Raw genomic sequence first — 22,692 nt, forward strand, 5'->3', positions numbered from 1 at the left:
ACAGCTGTGACTTACAAAATTAGTTAAATAGAAATGTCTTAAGTGAAAATTCTCCATTATTTTTTCCAGGTTTTCAAATATAAGACAGTGCTAGCCAAGAAGTAAAGATTTTTGTGAAAATGGGTTTGCTTTCTTTCCTTAAACTTTTCCCCCTGGGAATCATTGTATAACCTGAGTCAGAAACTAATATAGGCAGGCTGATGCCTGTCTTAACCTCAAGTTCATTTCAATTTCAAGAGAGAAAATCTTTGCAGAGTCTACATGGCTAGTTTTTAATATCTTGTGGTAAAGAAAATGTGAATTTGTGCCTTCTGAGGGTCATCTTATGGAGTAGTTCGCTTAGGTAGCGGTCAATGGCGATCCAGAGATGAGAAATAAAACGGCAAATGTTATCACTCGCAGAGACCTTGAGATGAGGAAAGACCCAGAGAGTGTGAGGTTGAAAAACACTATGGAGCACATCAATTTCTATTTTAAGGCACTTTAAAAAGTACTTTCTGGGCTTCCCTGGTGGCGCATTGGTTGAGAGTCCGCCTACCGATGCAGGAGACACGGGTTCATGTCCCGGTCCGCGAAGTTCCCACATGCCACAGAGTGGCTGGGCCTGTGAGCCATGGCCGCTGAGCCTGCGCGTCCGGAGCCTGTGCTCCGCAACGGGAGAGGCCACAACAGCTAGAGGCCCGCGTACCGCAAAAAAAAAAAAGAGTACTTCCTTTTCATTTCAACCAAGGCTTTCATAGCAATGAAAACTCATTAGAAATGACAAAATTTTGAATTTTGTCTCACCACTTCTAAACATTAGTGGACACAGATAAAAAGGACAACATCATTTTACTCTCTCCCCAAAAGCCTACTTTGGGAAGGCAGCAATTTCCCTTTGTCCTCTCTTGGTTATGTATAAAACTCTTCGGACTGTCTCCTGAATATTCGCTCAGTTACACATTTTTTAAATTATCACTTATCAAAGGAAGTTGGCCTTTTATGTGATATACACAACCTACCATTGAATTCAAAGTTCTTAGTTTTGACAACACTCTGTTCTCTGTTCTTTAGTTTTCTAACAGCAAATGCCCTTCTAGATGGGGTCCATATTGTCTCTCAAATTGAGAGGTTTTATTTTTGGCCACTCCGCGCGGCAGGTGGGATCTTATTTCCCCGACCAGGCATCGAACCCGCACCCACCTGCATTAGAAGCACGGAGTCTTAACTGCTGGACCGCCAGGGAAGTCCCTCAAATTGGGAGTTTATTCCAGTTGCCACACATTAGGCCAAGCTGCTTCCACAGTGAGGAATACTTTTGCATCTATATTTTATCTATCCAAATTTACATCTATCCAGTTTCTCTCTTTAACAAAGCCTTCCACAGGTTTCTTCCAACTCAGAACTTCTGAAGCACTTGCTTTCTGAGTCACCTGTTTGCATACAGGGATATATTTGTGTACTGCTGTGGCTTCATGTGCATATGTGTATCCACACCAAGGAAAGGGAGCAAGCTGCTAGAAGGCAGGAACCTGGTTTTATTTTTTTTTTTTTCACTTTATCAATTCAGTAAATGTATGATGGACCTGATGCACACCAAACTCTGGGCTAAGCACTGGGGATACTGACATCCTTAAGAATTTCTATGTATAGTCAGGAATCTCACAAGTACTCAATATACCCCCCGATTCTTGTCTCAGTAGAGACAAATGAAGGGCAACAAAAGGTGTTTGTTTTTTCTTTTTTATTACTGGCTCACCTCAAAGGTTCTCGTATTTTGAGGTATATTTTATAGTTGGGCTGGAAGGGCAGGGTGGCAGAGGATCAGAAGGCTAGGAATCAATATTTGTAACATGTAAAACAAATGATTATGCAGCTCAGCCAGTAAAAAATTCTCTGCCATTGATAAAGATCAGATTCTAGAAATGTCACAATTATTGAACTCCATAATTTAGCTTTATCTATATACTTCTTTAACCTCTGCTTTGAGCAGGATTTTATTAACATAATTAGTAGCCAATGATAAATTAAACATTTTGAATTTATATTTAAATATTGGCTCTGCCCCTTAAACTGGGAGTTTGGGCATGGAATCTTAACCTCTTGGAGAGTCAAAATGGGGATAACACTAAAGGAAATCCTTTAGGATTTTTGTCAAGATTATATGTGAATCTTGATATTATTTATTGGTGTAAATCATTATAGTAGGCTTTTATCAAATACCACATAGTATATTTTGTTTAGGTCTGGATATTAATTTTCATTAATATAGTTTTATTAAATACCTAAATAGTAAATGTAAATAAATAAGTATAAATAACTGTAAGTAAACAGTAAATGTATAATGCTAAATAGTAAATGTATACTACTACTATAATACTTAAAGGTATAAATAACATGAAATGTATAAATTAAACAAAATTTATAATACTAAATAAGTATATATTATAAATAACATAAAAATAATTACCAGACTCTGCAAATATTCCCATTCACTATACAGCTGTTGTTTTAACAGCTTCTCAATCTATCCACATTTAGTAACCAAATCCCCCAGAAGTACTATATACTTAATATCATCTCCTAGGAGCTTTTACCCGATAAAGATAGCTTTAGTAAACGAGTTAAAATAATTATAGAAAAATATTGTTCATCTAAATGTGCTATCTACTTATGTAGACTATATGACAAAAGTGAACAGCGTTTTGATGAATTCTTTTTTAAAGAAGAATCCTTTCTTCAAGGATTTGAAAATATCTAGTTGATTTTGAGATCTATTTTAAGGTTTAAAACACTGTATCTGTATATTATACTTTTATTATAAAATAGTACTTTTGGATGATGCCATCCTGGTATGACTGATTACTTATTTTTAAAAAATAAATTTATGTATTTATTTATTTTTGGCTGCGTTGGGTCTTCATCGCTGTGCGCGGACTTTCTCTAGCTGTGGCGAGCAGGGGCTACTCTTTGTTGCGGTGCATATGCTTCTCATTGCGGTGGCTTCTCTTGTTGCAGAGCACTGGCTTTGGGCACACGGGCTTCAGTAGTTGTGGTACGAGGGCTCAGTAGTTGTGGCTTGCAGGCTCTAGAGCACAGGCTCAGTAGTTGGTGGCTCATGGGCTGGCATGTGGGATCTTCCCGGACCAGGGAGCGGACCTGTGTCCCCTGCATTGGCAGGCGGATTCAATTTCTTTTTTTTTTTTGCGTTACGCGGGCCTCTCACTATTGTGGTCTCTCCCATTGCGGAGGACAGGCTCTGGACACGCAGGCTCAGCGGCCATGGCTCACGGGCCCAGCCGCTCCGCGGCATGTGGGATCTTCCCAGACTGGGGCACGAACCCGTGTCGCCTGCATTGGCAGGCGGACTCTCAACCACTGCGCCACCAGGGGAGTCCCATGACTGATTACTTTTATAAAAGAAATTTGAAAGACATTCCAATCCATTTTTTACTCTACTTTATCATTTTTACAATGATTCTAATATTATTATTATTAATTACAATAACCTTAATCTAATGTTAAAATAACTGAAAAGAATGTTATATTCCACAAGTAATTTAAAAATAGTTCCTGGTATTAAGATACATTAATGTTCTGTGTTCTTTACTGAAATGTGGAGACTCAAGCACTACTCTTCCACTAATTTCTGTGGCCGCAAGGTAATCCTACAATAAACTTGAGCTGCATTTTTTCATCTTTAAAACAAGAAAAATTATGCCTTCTCTTTGCCTTATAAGCATGTTGCAAGAATTAATTATATCTTTAAAATATATAGAGCTCTTTACCACCTTGTAAGTATAACAAATATCAAATGTATTATTATTATAATATTAGCATGAGATTTTCTTTCTTTATGGCTTGCTAAAAGGTACCATGTGTTGTAGTGTGCATTCTTAATAAAATCTTTTGTAGAATTTTAGGACCCGTTATTTTTATTTATTATTTTTTTAAGTAAAGTATAGTTGCTGTACAATATTATGTAATTACAGGTGTACAATATAGTGATTCACAATTTTTAAAGATTATACTCCATTTAGAGTTATTATAAAATACTGGCTATATTCCCCATGTTCTACAATATATTCTTGTAGCTTATTTTATACATAATAGTTTTTACCTCTTACTCCCCTACTCCTATATTGCCCCTGCCCCTCCCCCCTCTCCCCACCAGTAACCACTAGTTTGTTCTCTATAAAATCTTTTATTTTTTTACCATGTTTTCTTATTTCATATTTCTAAGGAATACTTTTATTTAAAAGAATTATAATTTGGAGTTAGCTACAACTACTACTCTTGCTAAATAACACAGCTCTCAAAAACAAAGATTCTTACATTTGGAGGGTATCTAAAACATTGGTCCAACTTCCCACTCAGGGCAGGTATCATCTCTATAACATGCCTGATAAATTGACTTCTAACCCCAATTTGACCTTTTCCCAGGAACCACTTCACAGAGCCATGCATTACATTTAAAAATTTTGGAAAAAAAAATTGGAAGTAAATATGCAATGGGGATCAACAAAGCCAAAAGTTGATTATTTTAGAAGTCTTATATAACTGACATACCTCTGGCAAGATTAACAAGAATAAAAGAGGGAAGACAAATATGCAACTTAACTACAGTTTTTTTCAAGACTAAACAAATAGGATATTATCAACTTTATGTTGATAATTTTGAAAACTTATGTGAGATGATTAGAGATCTATATGAAAAGGATAAATTTACTCAAGGAGAAATGGAGAAGCCTAAGTAAGAACTTTGGGGCACATGCCCTCACTACATAAGGCAACTCAAGAGCCCTGCCTCAGTTTCCAGGAAGCCCCCATGCGACACTCCTGTCTACCTCTCTGTAGCTGAGGCTGGTTAATATACAGCATGTCAGTGCTATTTAAGTCTTGGATTTGTTATAAATTACCCACAAAAATGAATAAAGGTAGCTTGTGATGATAAAAAATATATAATAAAATAAGGGATAACAATCTAAAACATCAAGTTTAGATCGGACTAGAGCTATAAGATACTAAATTATTCTAATTCTTAGTTTTTCATAACTTTCATGACACTTAAAAATTACTTTAATCATTGACTAGACAAACTCAGAAAGCATGCTTAGAGGAATAAGTGGTATTCAGTTCTGGTTAACAGTGAGGACCAGTTGAGCTACTCTTGTCTTAGGGAAAATTAAAAAAAAGAAACTCTGATTTTTAAATGTGAGCACTTTTCAAATTCTAAGAGAATAAAGCAATTTAGAACTTGATAGAGTCAATAGATTAGAAGGTTTCCATTTTAAATGATTCGATTGTTTTCAGTTTCCTATAAAATTATGGTTATGACATAAGGTTATTTTGCTTTTCTAAAACATTCTACTATAGAACTTAATCCTTTGTAAGAGTTTTCTGTAAACCCCTTAATTGTTCAGATTCTAATCCTTCATCAGTGTATAGTTAACTGTATACCCTTTGAAAAGAATTATAGAATTCCCTGGTGGTCCAGTGGTTAGGACTCCACTGCACGGGGCACAGGTTTAATCCCTGGTCAGGGAACTAAGATCCTGAATGCTGTGTGGCATGGCCAAAAAAAAGAAAAAAAAGAAAAGAATTATGACACTTCTGTGGGTACGGTTGCTGGATAAAACATAGGATACCCAGTTAAACTGGAATTTCAAATGGACAACAAATAATTATTTAGTATAATTAAATATTGCATAGGACATACTTATGCCAAAAATTATCTATTTTTTATCTGAAATTCCAATTTAACTGGGCATCCTGCAAAATCTGACAGCCCTATTTATGTCTCAGTTTTCTAATAAATGTAATGGGTGGCTTGAGTGGACAATCTCTAAAGTCTTTCTCAGATTTAACATTGTATGATCCTTATCTATTACAGTTAGACTTTTAAAAATATTTATTCATAATTCAAACCTTGTAACATAGAATATCATACTAATTTATCACCATCTTACTGATGGACAAGCTAAAAATTACAAAATTATTTTCTAAATTTTTCTTCAGATATGGGATTATGAACTCCCACTAATAAAACTATGATAATTATAAAATTACTAGCTTCACTGAATTGACTTGACTTTAAAGTTTAAATGGAAGGATTGTATTCCAAAACTACCATTACCATGTTCTATCAACTTGTAAATTCCTTAACCTCCTCTAACGTTAGGGAAAAAAAAAAAAAAGGGTGAGATATTTCAGAAAGAATTGGAAGGAAGCTCTTAGGTGTTGAAATAGTAGTGTTAGCAATAGCTCATCTTGTTCTATGCATTAACAGATTGCAAAATTTATAACATGCGTAAGAATCATGCCCAGAGCTATTGAGGCAACACTTAATTTAAATCAAAATATATATAGAGAAAAGTAGCCTTACATTTGCCAGATGTAAAACTATGTTTTAGTAATATTCCAAAGAAAAGGCCACTGATTATAATAAATAGTTCCTATGTATCAGAGAATTAAGATGTTAAAAATGATTTGTACATTATCATCCTCAGAAAGAATATCTTAACCCACTTTTACGTGTTTTCATTCCAAAAATAACTCTTTTTTTACTTAGAACATTCCTAGATCTCTGTATGAGAATATTTGTTCCTTTCTGATCAAAGTCATCCACTTTATTACAACAAAAAATTGTAAACATCTAGAAAATATATATTATTATCCCTGTAAATATGTCATCATATAAAAACATACCAAATAAGAAAATCACTTTATTCAAGTAGTCTTATCTTCTACCTACTTGTCTTGTGATGTCTGATAATACTATAAGCCCAGGAGAAAATTTTTTATTTCAGTCAACAGTGATTTGCAAAGCTCCTTCTAGTACCTTTTTTAATTGCAGACTTAGACTAGTATGGCTAGAGCTGCTTCTGCGTGCCCTCTATATGCTAGACATTCTGCTAAGTCTGTTAATGAAATAGGTATTTTTTCCATTTACTAAATAAGCTTAAAAAAGACTCAAAGTTGACACACTCACATACATATAGTTTATAACTCCATCCTTTTCTGCTTTCCTATCATCTTTCCACTTCTATTTCAGTCACCAGGGTGAAATAGCTAAAATAGCCAATAATTAATGTTCAAAGAAATTAAAAAAAAATATCTGATATGTGTGATAATCTCTATACACGAGATGGACTTTGGTAGTGAGTGTTTTCTATCATAATATCAGTATCCTAAATATACATTTTGTGATTTATTTTCCTTGTCTGGCTGCCTTTCATGTTCCCAGATAGATTTTTTTTTCTTGTCAGTAGAGGAAAATACATAGTATAATTAATTTAGCTGAAAATCTTTCACAGGATGGCTTTTGATAAGAAAACGGAGGGATCTATTTCAACTTACTCCCGTTTTGTACAGTTTTCAGAGTGTCTTGAGTGGTTCTGTGATCCGACAGGAGAACATGGATTATTAATAACTAGATTTTATAGCAACTTTGTTCTTTGTTTGGTCAAGCGTAGCTCACTCCAGAATGCATATGAATTTCTGATCATCCTTGAATTTTTGTGTTTTGGTCCCAGACCTTCATATTCCTTGGATGAAACTGGAAACATCCACAATCTCAAAGTCTCCCCAGACTAAAATGGGTCCTTCGGGACAAGGCAGGTTTAGGTAGCCAGTACCTTCAAAGCTGACCTAGAGTTCAGAGATGGGAAAAGATGTTCAACATGTTGTTTATATAATAACATTAATTTGCTGTGGTATAACATTTTTTTTTAAGTGCTATCCTTGCAGCAAGGTAGCTGTAGCGTCACTAAAAAATTTAAAAATAGAAACCAGAAGAAGTAATTTTTGATCCTAGTTTTGCTACTTCACTAGTATTGCAGCTTCGGGCAAGTCACTTGCTTCAGTTCTCAGAACTGTAAAGTAGGGATAGGACTGACTCTGCAAGCTCCTGAAAGGCTCAAGGTAGAATCAGTAAAGGAAAGCGTTTTTCAGGTGTTACAATGCGAAGTCTTGTTATTAATCATCCACATATAAAAATTCAATAGTTTTTGACACAGTGAGCTTGATTACTCAGCATAAAGACAAAAAGAGCTCAAAGACCATGGAATATTTATAGACTCATTATAGTGATAAGGAAATTGAAGATTCCCTAGTTGAGGCATGTGATCAAGATCATCAAAAGCACAAAAAGCCAGAACTCTCAGCTTGGAGCAGGAAGAATTCTGCTTCATAAACAGAGCCTTAACCAAGACACAGGTGGCTCCCATTTGTAACATTCTTAAGAAAAGGATCTCCATTACCCTCCCTGGACACTGATTTTATCTGCACTGGTGTTTTTTTCTTTACCAGGAACAGTAACTCTCCTCATGTCACCCAGATACTAAGTAGCCAAGCCAGGGATGTGAACTCAAATCTGCCTGGCTCCGGAGGCTGAGCTCTTAACCACTGTGGTACTTAGTTAATCACACACATGCTCAGCCTCCCAAGGGAAAAGGCAGGCGAGGGGGTGGCAAGCCTTGCCAGAAGGAAATGTGCTGAGACTTGTTAGATTTTATGCCTGGAAAGCCAGAGTCAGTGGCTGCCTGGCTCAGAATTGTACATTTTGATACATGGAAACTGACAAGCAATTAAGAGTTTACCAAGCTCAAGACTTATAAAAGGAGAGACGTAGTTCCCAGTTACAGTTATAATTTAATAGACAATATTAAAATGCTAAACACCAAGAGTTTGTTAATTGTATTATGTCAAATAGATACATATTTGAATTGATTTTTCCTCCTTAGCCTTTTTTTTTAAAGAGAGGAAATATCCATTATTTGAATGGTGTTTAAATTTTAAATCACGAGGGTATTTTTAACGGCACTGATACTTTAATGACATAAAAGGGCTTATTCTCTTCCAATGAGTAAGAAATTTACTGCCAACCAGTAACAGATTACATAATCTAGTAATAGAAATTCACTTTGACAAAAGGACATCTTAAAGAGGGAAGGAGGGCTTCCCTGGTGGCGCAGTGGTTGAGAGCCCGCCTGCCGATGCAGGGGACACGGGTTCGTGCCCCGGTCTGGGAAAATCCCACATGCCGCGGAGTGGCTGGGCCCGTGAGCCATGGCCGCTTAGCCTGTGCGTTCGGAGCCTGTGCTCTGCAACGGGAGAGGCCACAACAGTGAGAGGCCCGCGTACCGCAAAAAAAAAAAAAGAGGGAAGGAGAAAGTGGGTTTTAGACAACTTGGTGCTGACATATCTGAATCTACAGCTTAGAACTTAGATGGGCACTGAAAACTTGGCCCTCCTGCATGCCCATTGTACTAAATATTTTACACATCTGCATGCCTGTGCACGTTTCTCCAGGCCTTACCTTTATCCTGGAAAGTATGCATGTTAATAAGAGAGTCTTTGCCTAGAAATGTATATGATGATATAGAAATATAGTGCCATTTATAAGAGACATAGCATATTAAACTCAGGCATTTCTTCTTTTGATAAGTAGGACTGAAAATACATTTAACTTTATCCTTTGGGAGAGAAGTAGAGACTCCTACAGGTTATTGACCAGTTTCCTTTAACTTTCATTTGGTTGAGTGCCACAAAAATATTACTGATGATCCCAGTGGTCTGTGAGCCCCCCCAGGGCAGAGGCAATATCTTTGCCATCTTTTGTTTCCCTAGCACAATGCTTCGTATTGCAGACATTCAATAAATATTCCCTTTATTGAAATAAAATTTAATTCATAAATATATAATCTACTTGAAAAGTCTGTTATGAAAAAAAGTTCAATGATTGTCCAAGTTTCAAAGTATAAAATCTGATGAGTTTAAAGCTCATTGAAATTGACCAGAAAGCACTATTTCTGTACTTTTAATCTCTAGAATGTTTGATTATAAAAATAAAAGGTATAACTTGATAATACAATTATAAATCCAAACATAGAACCATGAAAAGTGTAATTTATATTTTTACTTTATAGACAGTAGTGATTTTGAAACTAACTCCATCAGGTTACCTTGTGGAAAATGTCTTCTCTCCCTACTAGAACAAACTCAACTTTTATCTGTTCTGTTTACAATGGTCTACTGGTCCCTCTGAATTGAAAAGTCTTTCTGCGACTTGAGGTCCCACTCACCTCTTACAAGTACCCTAGGAGTGGAGTCCTTAAGGATTCTCTTACTCCGTAATTCATTCCACATATATATGTGGAGAGCTTCCTGTATTCTGCGCTGTCCTTGCAGGACACAAAGGATAAAATGTGGCCCCTTAAGCACTCCAACTCTTTGCTTGTGTAAATGAGTAACTAAAACAAAGTGTCATGGGGCCTGGTCCCACCTGGCAGAATCTAAAGGGGGCTGAGAAAAGGAAGGGCTAATTCTCCATGTGCAGTCCAGAAAGTCTTCCAGAGGATATAACACTTAAGCACATGAATTAAAAATGATTTGATGGAGTGGGCAAGGGAGATTTCCGAATAGAGAGAAATTGAGCAGAATCTTGGAAACTTGGACAATTTTGCAATAGGTCATCACAAGGAGAGGGAAGGATGGATGTGGGGGGGGGGATAGTTTTCCACTATCACGTACAAAGATTTATAGCAACTTTGATTACCATTTTGCTAATGAACTATGTAACCAGCAGACTACAGGGGGGATAGTTTAGTGTCTTCTGTATGAGAACATCAAGCCTAGCCTACTAGGGATTCTGAAAGTTGTCAAATATAATTATATCTAAGGTAGGCTAAGTAATGCTGGACAACAAATCACTGCAATATTTTAGAAGCTTACCCCAACACAAGTTTATTTCTTGCTTTATGCAGATTCTGTTGTAGGTTCTGGGATCTCCAGGACAGCTGTGCTCAGGATTGTACAGCATGCCAGGATCCTTCAGTCCTGTGCCACCTCCATCTTAATATAAACTTCCATGATTGCAGCAGCAGGGAAGAGAGCATAGAAAATCCAGCACTGGCCCTTAAGTGATTCTACCAGGAAATGAAACATTTCATGTCTGCTCACATTTACTTACTAAAGCAAATTTACATCATGATACCTAATTTCAGTGGGGTGGAGAGTATAATCCTCCCCTACACCTAAAACCAGAAAGAGGACAGAAAAAATGGGTAAGCACTCCAAATGCCTTCAGCAGTTATGAAATGTTATGCTAGGGTTTTATGGTCAGATTAGATTAATGGAGTTAATAAAATTACTAGCATGCCATAAACTAAGGCTGAAACTAAAGTTTAATCTTCATCTGGTGATTGAAAGCTACAGACTTTAAGTAGTTTCACTATTACTCAATGTTTACATTATTGTCTGTGTGAGCAACTGTAAAAGCTAGTCATTCAGAGGCATAACTGATTCATGAAATTGTTTAAACTGTGTTTAGACTAAAATCCAGATGGATTTAAATGAACTGATTTGATTAATATTAAGTAAAATATTAAAAAGCAACTTTTTCATATATGGTTCTGATATTGTAATCCAAATAAGCTACTTTTTTTTTCTTTTCATATGTAGAGATACACTGAAAGGCATATATTATGCACAGGAAGGAATAAATACTGATGTCTGTCCATAAGAGACAAATGGCATATTACTAAGTATTTAGTATGTTACTTCGTTTCAGCAATCTTTTTGGTTGCTACAATGGATATATACCTTAAAGAGCATTTAGTCAAACATTGGTCCTAAGAATCAATTTAATTTTTACCACCTACCAAATATTATTCTATCAACTGGTTGAAGGGGCTAACACAGATGTGTTACATGATGCTAATACCACAGTAGAGCCTCTTTTAGGACGCTCTTTCACTTAACCTCTCTACTACAGTTTATTGAAATATTTTAATTTTTAAACCGTAAAGTTAATTTCTTAATTAATTTCACGTTATTTTTTCTGAACGCAAGCTTTTAGACCCGTCAAAAATGGCTTGCACCTTACAACAATTGGCACGTATAATAACATAAAGGTATGCAAATATACCTGTTTGTCAGGTGTAAAGAATCACGTAAAGAGCATGCACGTGGGAACTAAAATGTATAAACAAGTACACGGTTGTCTAAGGGATTCCTTTCTTCCCGTAAAACTTTCAAGAGGTGTATAAAACCTATCATTCGATTCCTAGTTTACAGATTGTCATCAGACATAATATTGTCCGGTCACAGCTGTTACAGGCTTAAAACAAAGAAAGAAAGAAAGACATATACGTCTGAAGACAGGGCAACCTTAAACCTGCCACCAATTAGATCACAGTGTCACAGGTGTGCTTTTAGCAGAATAGCAACCTTAGAGGTCAGGTCGGGGGAGGGGAAGCACCCTGGACGGGGAAGGTCAGACTGAAGGGAGGCAAGCTGCAGGCCCTGTTCCGCCAGTTTCTCCCGGCACTTCCGCGGCGCCCGGGTCCTCCCCTCCGCTCCTCGCAGGGCAGGTACCCTCCCTTCCTCCCCACCTGTACGGCTGGGGAGCGCCGGGCTTCCCGAAGCGACGCCCTAGCGGTGGGAATGGGAACACGCTGCGCGGGAGCCTCCGTTCCGTTCGGCTTCCCCAGCTAGACCCCAAAGCCCCGAAGCCCCGGGGGAAGGAAATTACCACTCGCCCACCCCCGCCCCGTTTCTCTCTCCGGCTCGCTGCCTGTCTCGCTCCGATGCCGCCGAGCCCCGTCGCCACTTCTGGGTGGAGGTCCGGCGGAGACAGCTGCGAGCTCCCGGGCTCCGGGGAGGGAAATGGGGCAGGGTGAGTCAGCCGGCCCGGGGAGAGGCTCTATCGCGCCCGGCACCCGCCCGCGGGGTAGGGGAGGCGCTGGGCTGAGCTCGCGGAAAGGCTGCCGCTTTCCCCTTCCTCCCAGTCCCGGCTTGAGAGCCGAATGCGAGCGCGCGGGCCGGGGGAGGGAAGAGTGGGAGAGGAAGCAGCGGGAGAGAACAGGCAGCCACTGTTTCCTTTTGAAAAGAAAGTAGGAGCCCTGGGTGGGAAAAGAGAAAGGAGCCCTCCCAACTTTTCTTTGCGAAAAGTTTTCCCAGGGCGTTTTGTTTGAGAAGCCCGGGATCGCGCTGCCACCTTGGCGGCTGTGCCTGTGCGCCTCGCCCCTCGCCCCGCTCCTCCTCCTTCCAGCCTGGGTAGCTCCGCTCCCTCCCCAAGAGGCGCCAAATGGCTACCCAGTAACCCCACGGGGCGGGGGCTGCAGCGCCGCCTCCAGCCGCCGCGGCTCCCGGCAGCCGGTAGACCCTCCGGCGGCGCTGCGCCCGCGGGCTGGGAGCCGGGCCCGCAGGTGGAAGCGCACCCGGGAGGCGGGCGGGTTGGTCCAGGGCTAGGGGAGGCTCGGGCGGGCTCTTGACGCGCGGCCAGCCCCGTTCAGGCCTCGGGAAAGCGTGCGTCCCGCCCTGACCCGCCGGCCTCTCCCACTCCAGCAGTGACGCGCCGCCTAGGAGCCGGAGCCCGCGCAGCGCCCCGCAGGGCGATGGACGGCCGAGCCCAGCGCGCGCAGGACGTCCCGGCGGCGTTCCCGCCGGCGACCCCCGCAGGGTAAGCCTCGAGCGCCGCTCCACCGCCGCTCACTGGCGAGGGCGAGGGCGAGGGCAGCCGGGCCTCCACACGGTCACCTGGCTGGCAGGTCGCCACCCCGCCGGCGGCCAGATTCACCCGCCGCAGAACACGCGGACGACGAGGCTGCTTCCTCCCGGCCTCCTAGGAGGCCGCCCGGGATGGGGGTCGGGTAGTTTTTGATTGCTTTCCTACCGGGGCTGCTCTGAGTTGCTCAAGGGCAGCTGAATGCCAGGAATTGGGTAAGGAGTCCGGGAGCAAAAATGGTAACAAAGGGCCCCTTGTTGGGGCTCTGGGCGAGCGGCGGGACGATACCTGTTAGTGAGCTCCTGGGAAGGGGAAAACAGTTTTCTTGGCCGGTGGATGAGGCCCAGCAGGTGGAGTGTCAAGGTGAATGTAAGGAAGGGGCTTTCTGCGAGAGGGTGGAGGGCGACAGGAAGGTGTGCCAGCTGTCAGCCCGCATGACAGTTCCGGGACACGGCTGGGTGCGCGCCTCTGATTGTGGCCAATTGCTAGTGCCAAAGCCTAGCGCAGTCAGACCGCCAACACACGATTACTTTTCTTAGTATCCTCACATGTTTAGGTGAGATTGGAGTGGAAGGGGCTGTCACATGGTGAGTTAATATTAAATGGAGCACGTCTTCCTGCCAGATATGCTAATAATCACCTTGCTAAGCGTTTGGGTAAATAGTAATGAGAACAGGTAGTTCTGCAAGAGATGGGAAGAACCTGAAAATAACCTTCGTCTTGGTAAACAGTGAAGGCTTAACATGGGCGCTAGTTGAGCTCCTGAAGTGGGAAAACCCTTTGGTGAAGTGTAACTTTTTCCTACAAGTGTACCCCCAACTCAGTTTCTTTTCTGATAGTTAGTTAATCCAAGCACAGAAATGCACTCGAGAATATGAACATTTCAGAAAAGAAACGTTAAGGAAAAAGCGACTTTGTAGCTGATGAATGAGATTTGTACAGTCTTCCTGATTTGAGAATAGAGAAGTCATTTTTCCCTGGAACATGACACACGTTTCCTTAGAAGCAAGTCACAGCATGTTTATTCATCAGAGACCATGCGAACATTGGCAGATGTCTAGAGGAAACATGGAAAAGTCTCAAAGCAACATGACTAATATAAAAGATATTTAGTATAATGCTTACGTAGAGGAAACGCGTAGTGTATGAATTAATTCTTTCATTTTGTTCCAGTTAGTTATCTTCTCCCCTCTGCAAATAGCCATATTTCTGTTGACTTCCGTTTCTATTCTTTCCCCAGTTTTTCATTATTTAGATATTATCATATATTCTTTCATATATTATCACATTAGGATGTATGAGGAAAGAAATACATTGGCAGGAAGATATTAATTGTAAAAGCATGGACCTCTAAATGGAGCTGCAGGAATACTGAAATGTACTCAGGTACCCCAAAATAAGATAGTATTAGACTGGTGGATTTAAAAATGGATTAGATTAGGTACTATTTAAAAAAAAAGAAAAGAAAAAGAACCCAGCATATGCACATACACAAAATACACGAATGCACTTGAGTGTTTAGAAATCATATAATACTTCTGAGTAAAATAGGTGAGAACAGATGGCTCTGACATGAAGGAAACGGAAAGAGCTTTCTAGTGATAAGCACAACTATAGTAAGACACCTTGGATCTTACTTTTGAGGATTTAAAGGTTAAACCGAAATTCTTTGCTTCAAAAGAATGTACAAAACTGCTTTATCTAATTTCTCAAATATGAGGAAAATACTTTTTAGAAATTTGCCCTTCCCTCTCCAAATTTAAGGAGAGGCATGTGGAAAAATGCTTCAACATCTTATCTGAAATAACCCCCCCCCCCGTATCATTTTACTTTGCATTATTCAGAGACGTTAACAATATCTGAAAGGTATAAACATGAAAAGAAAAATTACTTCTCTACTTCGTCTTCTTTCACTTGTCTGTCTTGTCCCTTTGGCATATCCCAAGTGCCTATTATATAATATTTGTTGAATATTCATTATTCAACATTACTGTTGTTCTTTTTCTCAAAACCCCAGAACATTAAAAAGGTTTTAATTGTGGGAAACAAGAATTATCCTAGATATAAGGTTTTGGGAGGTGGCAGGGAGCAGTCCCAAGCAATATGTTATAATAAAATGTTAGATTTGGAAAGTAAATTCTTTACTATAAAACTAATTAAATCATGACTCATTAATAGCCTATGAGGCCTACTTTAGACCTTATCCTTGGATATTACTGCTCTAAAGAAGCCGTCTGTATGTAATTTTCCAAGTTTTACATCCTTGTAACATGTCATTTTAAAGAAATTTAGTGCAACTCCTTATTTTACAGATGAGAACCTGAAGCACAGACAGTGATTTTTACAGAAGGCCCAGAGCAAATTAGTGGCAAAACCTGAAGGAAAACCCAGGATGTTAGTTGCCGAGTTCATTGCACTAATTGCTTTTAATCTTTTCCAGACCACAATATGATAAATTTCAGCTGAGTACCTTACTTCGAACTACTAGTGTTGGTGTTTTTACTTGCCAAAACACACGCACACATATATTTTTTTAATGGTAGAATTTTTTTTTTGGCTGCGTTGGGTCTTCGTTGCTTCGCGCAGGCTTTCTCTAGTTGTGGCGAAATGGGGCTCCTCTTCATTGAGGTGCACGGGCTTCTCATTGCGGTGGCTTCTCGTTGCAGAGCATGGGATCTAGGGCGTGCGGACTTCAGTAGTTGTGGCACATGGGCTTAGTTGCTCCGGGGCATGTGGGGTCTTCCCGACCAGGGATCAAACCGTGTCCCCTGCATTGGCAGGTGGATTCTTAACCACTGAGCCATCAGGGAAGTCCCGAGATGACATTTTTAACTCTTTGAAATTTAAATGTCAAAAGTGTAGTTGACCTTGCTTTGAGGCACCTTAGTGTTTTGATTCTGAAACAAATTATCAGGCATGGTTCCGGTATAAAAGCCTATTTCTTTATAATTTTGCAGAATTGTAACTATGGAGTTAATTGAAGGCATAGTAAAAATTAAATGATTTAGCAGCTGCTTTCTTAAGCTTTTATTTGGATACATTATTGGTTCTAAAGTTGTACTGATTGTATAAACTGAGTTCTTGTTAGCTAACATTTACTGGCTACTTAGAAGTTGAATGCCTTAGCTGAGGTTTTAACATAATCACCTGAGTATCTTTTAAAACAAATACCCATGCTCTCACACTCCTACCTATTCTAATTTTAATTGGCCTGGTAGGGGACAAGGGCATGGAGAATTTTAAAATGCTGCTAGGTGATTCTCATATGCAGCCAGATCTGAGAACCATTGATTAAGTCGGTATCACCAGCTGAGAAGGAGATGAAGCCATAAATGGAATGGAAGCTGCTATTTAACATTTTTAGGAAACTCATGACTAACTTTCAGCTTTATTTTGCCTTTTGAAAGATTCCATTTAGGTGCTCTATGGTACTGTTTAAAAAAAATTTTTTTTTTTTTACTCCTTTTTGAGGAAGTATGTTAACTCCATTTTATGATTTTGGAACTGAGGCTCAGAGAGCTTAATTAACACATTCAAGGCCATACAACACTAAGGGATGCAAGAATAGAAACAAGGTCTGATACCCAAACCTGTGCTCTTCATCACTAGGCCTGTTACCCAGGATGTTTGCTACCATGGATTATACTGAATGGATTATTTAAAGAGGCTTTATAGATGCATTGTCTTGATTCTTCTTAAAATTATATTTATAGTATATTAAAAAAAAACTCCTACAAAATCAAATGCATATAAAAAAACCCCAATGCCTAGCATTTAAAAGGAACTTAATTATTTCTTTAAAGTCATAATTAACATTTTCATGTGTTTAGGTTGATTTAACATAGTAAACTGACAGCCATTTTGGCAGATGACATTATGACATAGCTGTACTTATTTTTGCTCTTAGGCAGCTATTAAATTTATTATAGCTTAATTTCAAAAGTAGGATTTTTGACCAAATAAGAAAAATGAAATTGTTTATTAAGACAGTGCTAGATATTTTGTTCAAAGTCTAATGTCCTCTGAATGTGTTAGAGGATAATTTAATAACATTATCACCTAACCTTATTATTGAAGTGCCAATTGTATTTATATAATAATAAATGCCACGCTTTATGTTACTGAGACAACTGCTCTTATGTAATTAATTAGTCAAAACTTGTGAGCCCTTATTTTATATAAAACACGTTTTTCTAGGCACTGGGAGATTGCCTAGAAATTCTGATCTTAAGAGCTTTATTTTAAAAAACTATCTGTAACTATGCAGGAAGAAAAAGGAGGGAAGGTGCTGTTAGTGTAGAAGTGGTACTTTGATATTAACCTTAAAAGCATATTATGGATATGCTTAGGACTTAAAATGCAGTATCCTAGCTCATTGGTCAGCAAACTTAGACTGAGCAAACTATGTCCAGAAGGTTGAAATGGACCCTCTACCTGTTTGTCTTTTATTCTTTTCTCCAATTTTTTAAATTGTGGTATAATTTACATAAAATTTAACATGTTAACCATTTTTAAGTGTATAGTTCAGTGGTATTAAGTACATTAACATTGTTGTGCAACTGTCATTACCATCCGTCTCCAGAGCTCTTTTCATCTTGCGTAACTGAAACTCTGTACCCATTAAACACTAACTCCCCATTCTCCGCTCCCCCCAGCCCCTGGCATCCACTGTTCTACTTTTGATCTGTATGATTTTTGACCACTCTGGTTACCTCATATAAGTGGAATCAAACAGTCTTTGTCTTTTTGTGACTGGATTATTTCATTTATTATAATATCCACAAAGTTCATCCATGTTGTATCATATATCAGAATTTACTTCCTCTTTGAGGCTGAGTAGCATTCCACATATTGCTTATCTATTTATCTGTCAATGGACACAGGTTGCTTCCTGTATTTTAGCTGTTGTGAATAATGCTGCTAGGAACATGGGTGTTCACATATCTCTTTGGGACCCTGCTTTCAATTCTTTTGAAGTAGAATTGCTGGATCATATGGTCATCCTATTTTTAATTTTTTTGAGGACTGCCATACTGTTTTCCATAGCAGCTGTACCATTTTACATTCCCTAAAACAGTGCACAAGGCTTCTGGTTTCTCCACATCTGTGCCAACACTTGTTATTTTATTTTTTTTGACTGCAGCCATCCTAATATGTGTGAGGTGGTATCTCATTGTAGTTTTGATTTGCATTTCCCTAATGATTAGTGATGTTGAGCATCAGATCATGTGCTTATTGGCCATTTATATATCTTCTTTTGAGAAATGTCCATTCAAGTCCTTTCCCTATGTTTCAATTAGGTTTGCTTTTTTTGGTTGTTGAGTTTTAGGAATTTTCTTCATATTCTGGATATTAACCCCTTATCCTCTACCTGTCTTTGTAAAGGGTTTTATTGGCACACAGCCATACCCACTCATTTGCATATTGTTTATGGATGCTTTCATATTATAGTTGAGTAGTCCAGGCAGAGATATTATGGCCTGTAAGCTAAAAATATTTGCCCTCTGTCCATATACAAGTTTGCTGATCCCATGGGCCAACTTAGGAAATTCGTAAATGAAGTAGTGATTATTTAATTCAAAATCTATTTACTGCAGGGGGGGACATATAAGTATTGAACTTCAATATAAATTAGAACAAAATGATATTTTGTTTGCATAAAGCAAGATATTTCTTATAGCAAGAGATTTTGCAGAATGCTGATTAGTGGTCGTTTTTTATTCCCCAGGTGAAGACTGAGGCTTGGCTTGTTGGCAAGCCATGTAGAATTTTAACATTTATTTGATATCAGAATATATTTTATTTATTTATTTATTTATTTATTGCGGTACGCGGACCTCTCACTGTTGTGGCCTCTCCCATTGCGGAGCACAGGCTCCAGATGCGCAGGCTCAGAGGCCATGGCTCACGGGCCCAGCCGCTCCGCGGCATGTGGAATCTTCCCAGACCGGGGCAAGAACCTGTGTCCCCTGTATCGGCAGGCGGACTCCCAACCACTGTGCCACCAGGGAAGCCCCCAGAATATACTTTAAAGAGAAGTTCTAAACTTGTGCTGGAGACACTTTCATGAAAAATGACTGAGGTCATTTTTGGTCATTTGGTCATTATATGATTAAGGTGTTTAGAACTAAATGTGCCTAGGAGAAGCTGGACCAAAGTTAGAAGGAATTCCTATCTAGCTTTTTTCAGCCTATACCTGTTTTATGAGTTAAGCAAACTGTCTTTATAATTTTCAGCAAGAGTTTTTGTTGTTGCTCTTAAAGATATTTCATATCCTTAAGCTTTTAGTGCTCTAACGTTAGGGTGACAGTTATTAGAAGACCCTTTTTTTATGACTTTGCTAAATTTTTTTCCCATCTGTTACAATAAAAACAAACTAAAAGTATGGGAGAAAGAAGTTTCCCATGACTATTTATAAAGGGCCAAATGTCTTCAGTTTTGCATACAAACTTCATATCTGAGGAATGCATCCCTTAGAAAAGACTCTCAAAGACTGACTAGTCTTTAGAAAAAGGCTAGAGTGAGCTTGTTTTTGTCCCCCATATACTTTAAGGTCACATTGCTGTTTATAAATTTAAGTAAGTTAAAACTATTTATTGACTTTGTACATTAAAAAAACCTGCGTAGTTGAATTGTGGAGTAGTTTGGCAAAGAAAATGCTTTAATTGAGATGGTCATCTCATTACGACAGCAAAGAATGCAATGGCAAGAGAAGTAGTTTAAGCTCAACTCATAGAAAGCTTATTTGTAACTTTTACCATATTTTAAATAGTTATACATCTTTACAAAGTTCATGATTTGCAAGTTTCATAGGGAATAAATGAAGATACTTGGGTTTCCTGTATGTGTGGTGCCCTGTGTTGGGCAATATCCTGGTTATGTCTGTGCCTTTTCATGCTGTGTAGCTCAGCTCAGGCTTACAGTTCAGAGGCAGGCCTTCAGGAATTTGGCGGGAAGCACAGTACACTGCGGAACTGAGTTCTCTTCCCTCTACTCTCTAGGAAAAAAATGTAGCCCCATCAAAACTTTCAGGTTTGTGGTTGTGAGGTAGTGAGGATGGAGGCGCTAGGTGAGCAGGAAGAAGAATGACCTCTGGGGCTTCCCTGGTGGCGCAGTGGTTGAGAATCTGTCTGCTAATGCAGGGGACACGGGTTCGAGCCCTGGTCTGGGAGGATCCCACATGCCGCAGAGCAACTAGGCCCGTGAGCCACAACTACTGAGCCTGCGCGTCTGGAGCCTGTGCTCCGCAACAAGAGAGGCCGCCATAGTGAGAGGCCCGCGCACCGCGATGAACAGTGGCCCTCGCTTGCCACAACTAGAGAAAGCCCTCGCACAGAAACGAAGATGCAACACAGCAAAAATTAATATTAATAAACTCCTACCCTCAACATCTTCTTTAAAAAAAAAAAAAAAAAAGAATGACCTGAATGCCTCATTTTCATTTCCTTTAGGTACTCTTGTTCCCTTCATATTGAATGCCCTCCTCCATTGAAAGCAGAACTTAGAGATAATATAAATAATCACTTTATAAAAGAGAGTATGGGTTAATAGGACAGAGGTTTTCCTTTGTAATTGCCTCAGGCTTGTAGAAAATTACTTTGGATGGAATTAAAAGAGTGAAAATGCCATCCATATTTGGTGGGATTTGATTTTGCAAAATAACCAAAGTGGTTCAGAGGCAAGCCTCTGAAGTGGGGTTGAAAAAGAACCTGAGATACAATAGTTTGGGTCCAAAATGTGGTTGTGCTTTTAAAATAATGATTCTGATTTTCTTGTGTGGGCTGTAGCTTGATTTTAAATAGGGTTGAATGCCAGAGGAATCAGAATATGTTTTTTAAACGATAATATATTGGAAAAAGTGCATTGTTTCTCATTGTAATTAATTTGAGAGATTAAAACTACTTTGTGTGCATGTTGTGTTTTTTTGTTTGTTTGTTTGTTTTTTTGTTTTTGCGGTACGCGGGCCTCTCAGTGTTGTGGCCTCTCCCGCTGCGGAGCACAGGCTCCGGACGCGCAGGCTCAGCGGCCATGGCTCACGGGCCCAGCCCCTCCGCGGCACGTGGGATCTTCCCGGACCGGGGCACGAACCCGTGTCCCCTGCATCGGCAGGCGGGCTCTCAACCACTGCGCCACCAGGGAAGCCCAACATGTTGTTGTATTTTTAAAAATTAAATACACCATTTCACTTTTTAATTTTTTTATTATTATTTCTTTTTTTGGCTGTGTTGGGTGTTTGTTGCTGTGCGCGGCTTTCTCTAGTTGCGGCGAGTGGGGGCCACTCTTCGCAGCGGTGCGCTGGCTTCTCTTGTTGCAGAGCTCGGGCTCTAGGCGCGTGGTCTTCAGTAGTTGTGGCTCACAGGCTCTAGAGCGCAGGCTCAGCAGTTGCAGCGCACGGGCTTAGTTGCTCCGCGGCATGTGGGATCTTCCCCCACCAGGGCTCGAACCCGTGTCCCCTGCATTGGCAGGCGGATTCTTAACCACTGTGCCACCAGGGAAGCCCCCATTTCACTTTTGAGCCTACCATTGCAGCATCTGTTCTTACATCAATATATATTTGTAAGGAAATAGAGTTAAGATGCTCAAATCTAGGTGGGCCATTTATCACCAGTCCTTGAGGACTTTCGTCTCTCTAACCTGCACACCTGCTATTACATGCACATTCACACATGCTATTGTCCCTGGAAAAACGGAAGTGAAGAGTATTAGATAACCCCAAGGGGAATAGCCAGTTTTAACAGCTGCTGCAGTCATGTATCAGTTCAGTTGTGCTGGAAAGACAGGAAATTGAGTTGCTAAATCTGAAAGTGGCTGCCACCTTGCCATTCCCATGTCTGATGGATGTGCTGTAGTTTCTAGACCAATTGAGTCCACAGTAGTCAAGATAATTATAAGAGCCATTGAATTATCTTCTTTGTGCTAAAGTGGATGCATGTTATACACAAAGTAGAAGTGGCAGAGAGAGGAGCAACCCTTTCTTTGTCTCTTCTTTTTATGCCTGATAGTCAGGTATCCCTGCTCTAGGAGAATTAGGAAAGAGACAGGGCCCCTGTCTTACAGGACAGCACCTGTGTTTCATGGTCTGAGGCAGTTTCATTATTCTCAGGTGTTCATGATTCGTTTAGTCATTGGCCCTAAAACTACTGAGCAAAGTGTGCTACCAGGTTTTGAGAGTGGTTTCTTCCTATCTTTTGTTTCTACATAAG

At 39.7% G+C, this 22,692-nt stretch overlaps 1 protein-coding gene across 1 annotated transcript in view; it reads left to right on the forward strand.

Annotated features, from left to right (window-relative positions):
• COBLL1 (cordon-bleu WH2 repeat protein like 1) overlaps positions 1 to 22,692 on the forward strand; it is a 190,043-nt gene that overhangs the window by 17,162 nt on the left and 150,189 nt on the right. The window contains exons 2-3 of the mRNA XM_089915922.1: positions 12,298 to 12,658; positions 13,330 to 13,444. Of these exons, the coding sequence (XP_089772048.1) occupies positions 12,298 to 12,658; positions 13,330 to 13,444 (476 nt within the window). The remainder of the gene's footprint in view (positions 1 to 12,297; positions 12,659 to 13,329; positions 13,445 to 22,692) is intronic.

Source organism: Delphinapterus leucas, chromosome 8 (genome assembly GCF_059928025.1).
Source record: "Delphinapterus leucas isolate spDelLeu-1000000601 "Yukka" chromosome 8, BTC_Dleu_Yukka2, whole genome shotgun sequence".
NCBI lineage: Eukaryota > Metazoa > Chordata > Mammalia > Artiodactyla > Monodontidae > Delphinapterus > Delphinapterus leucas.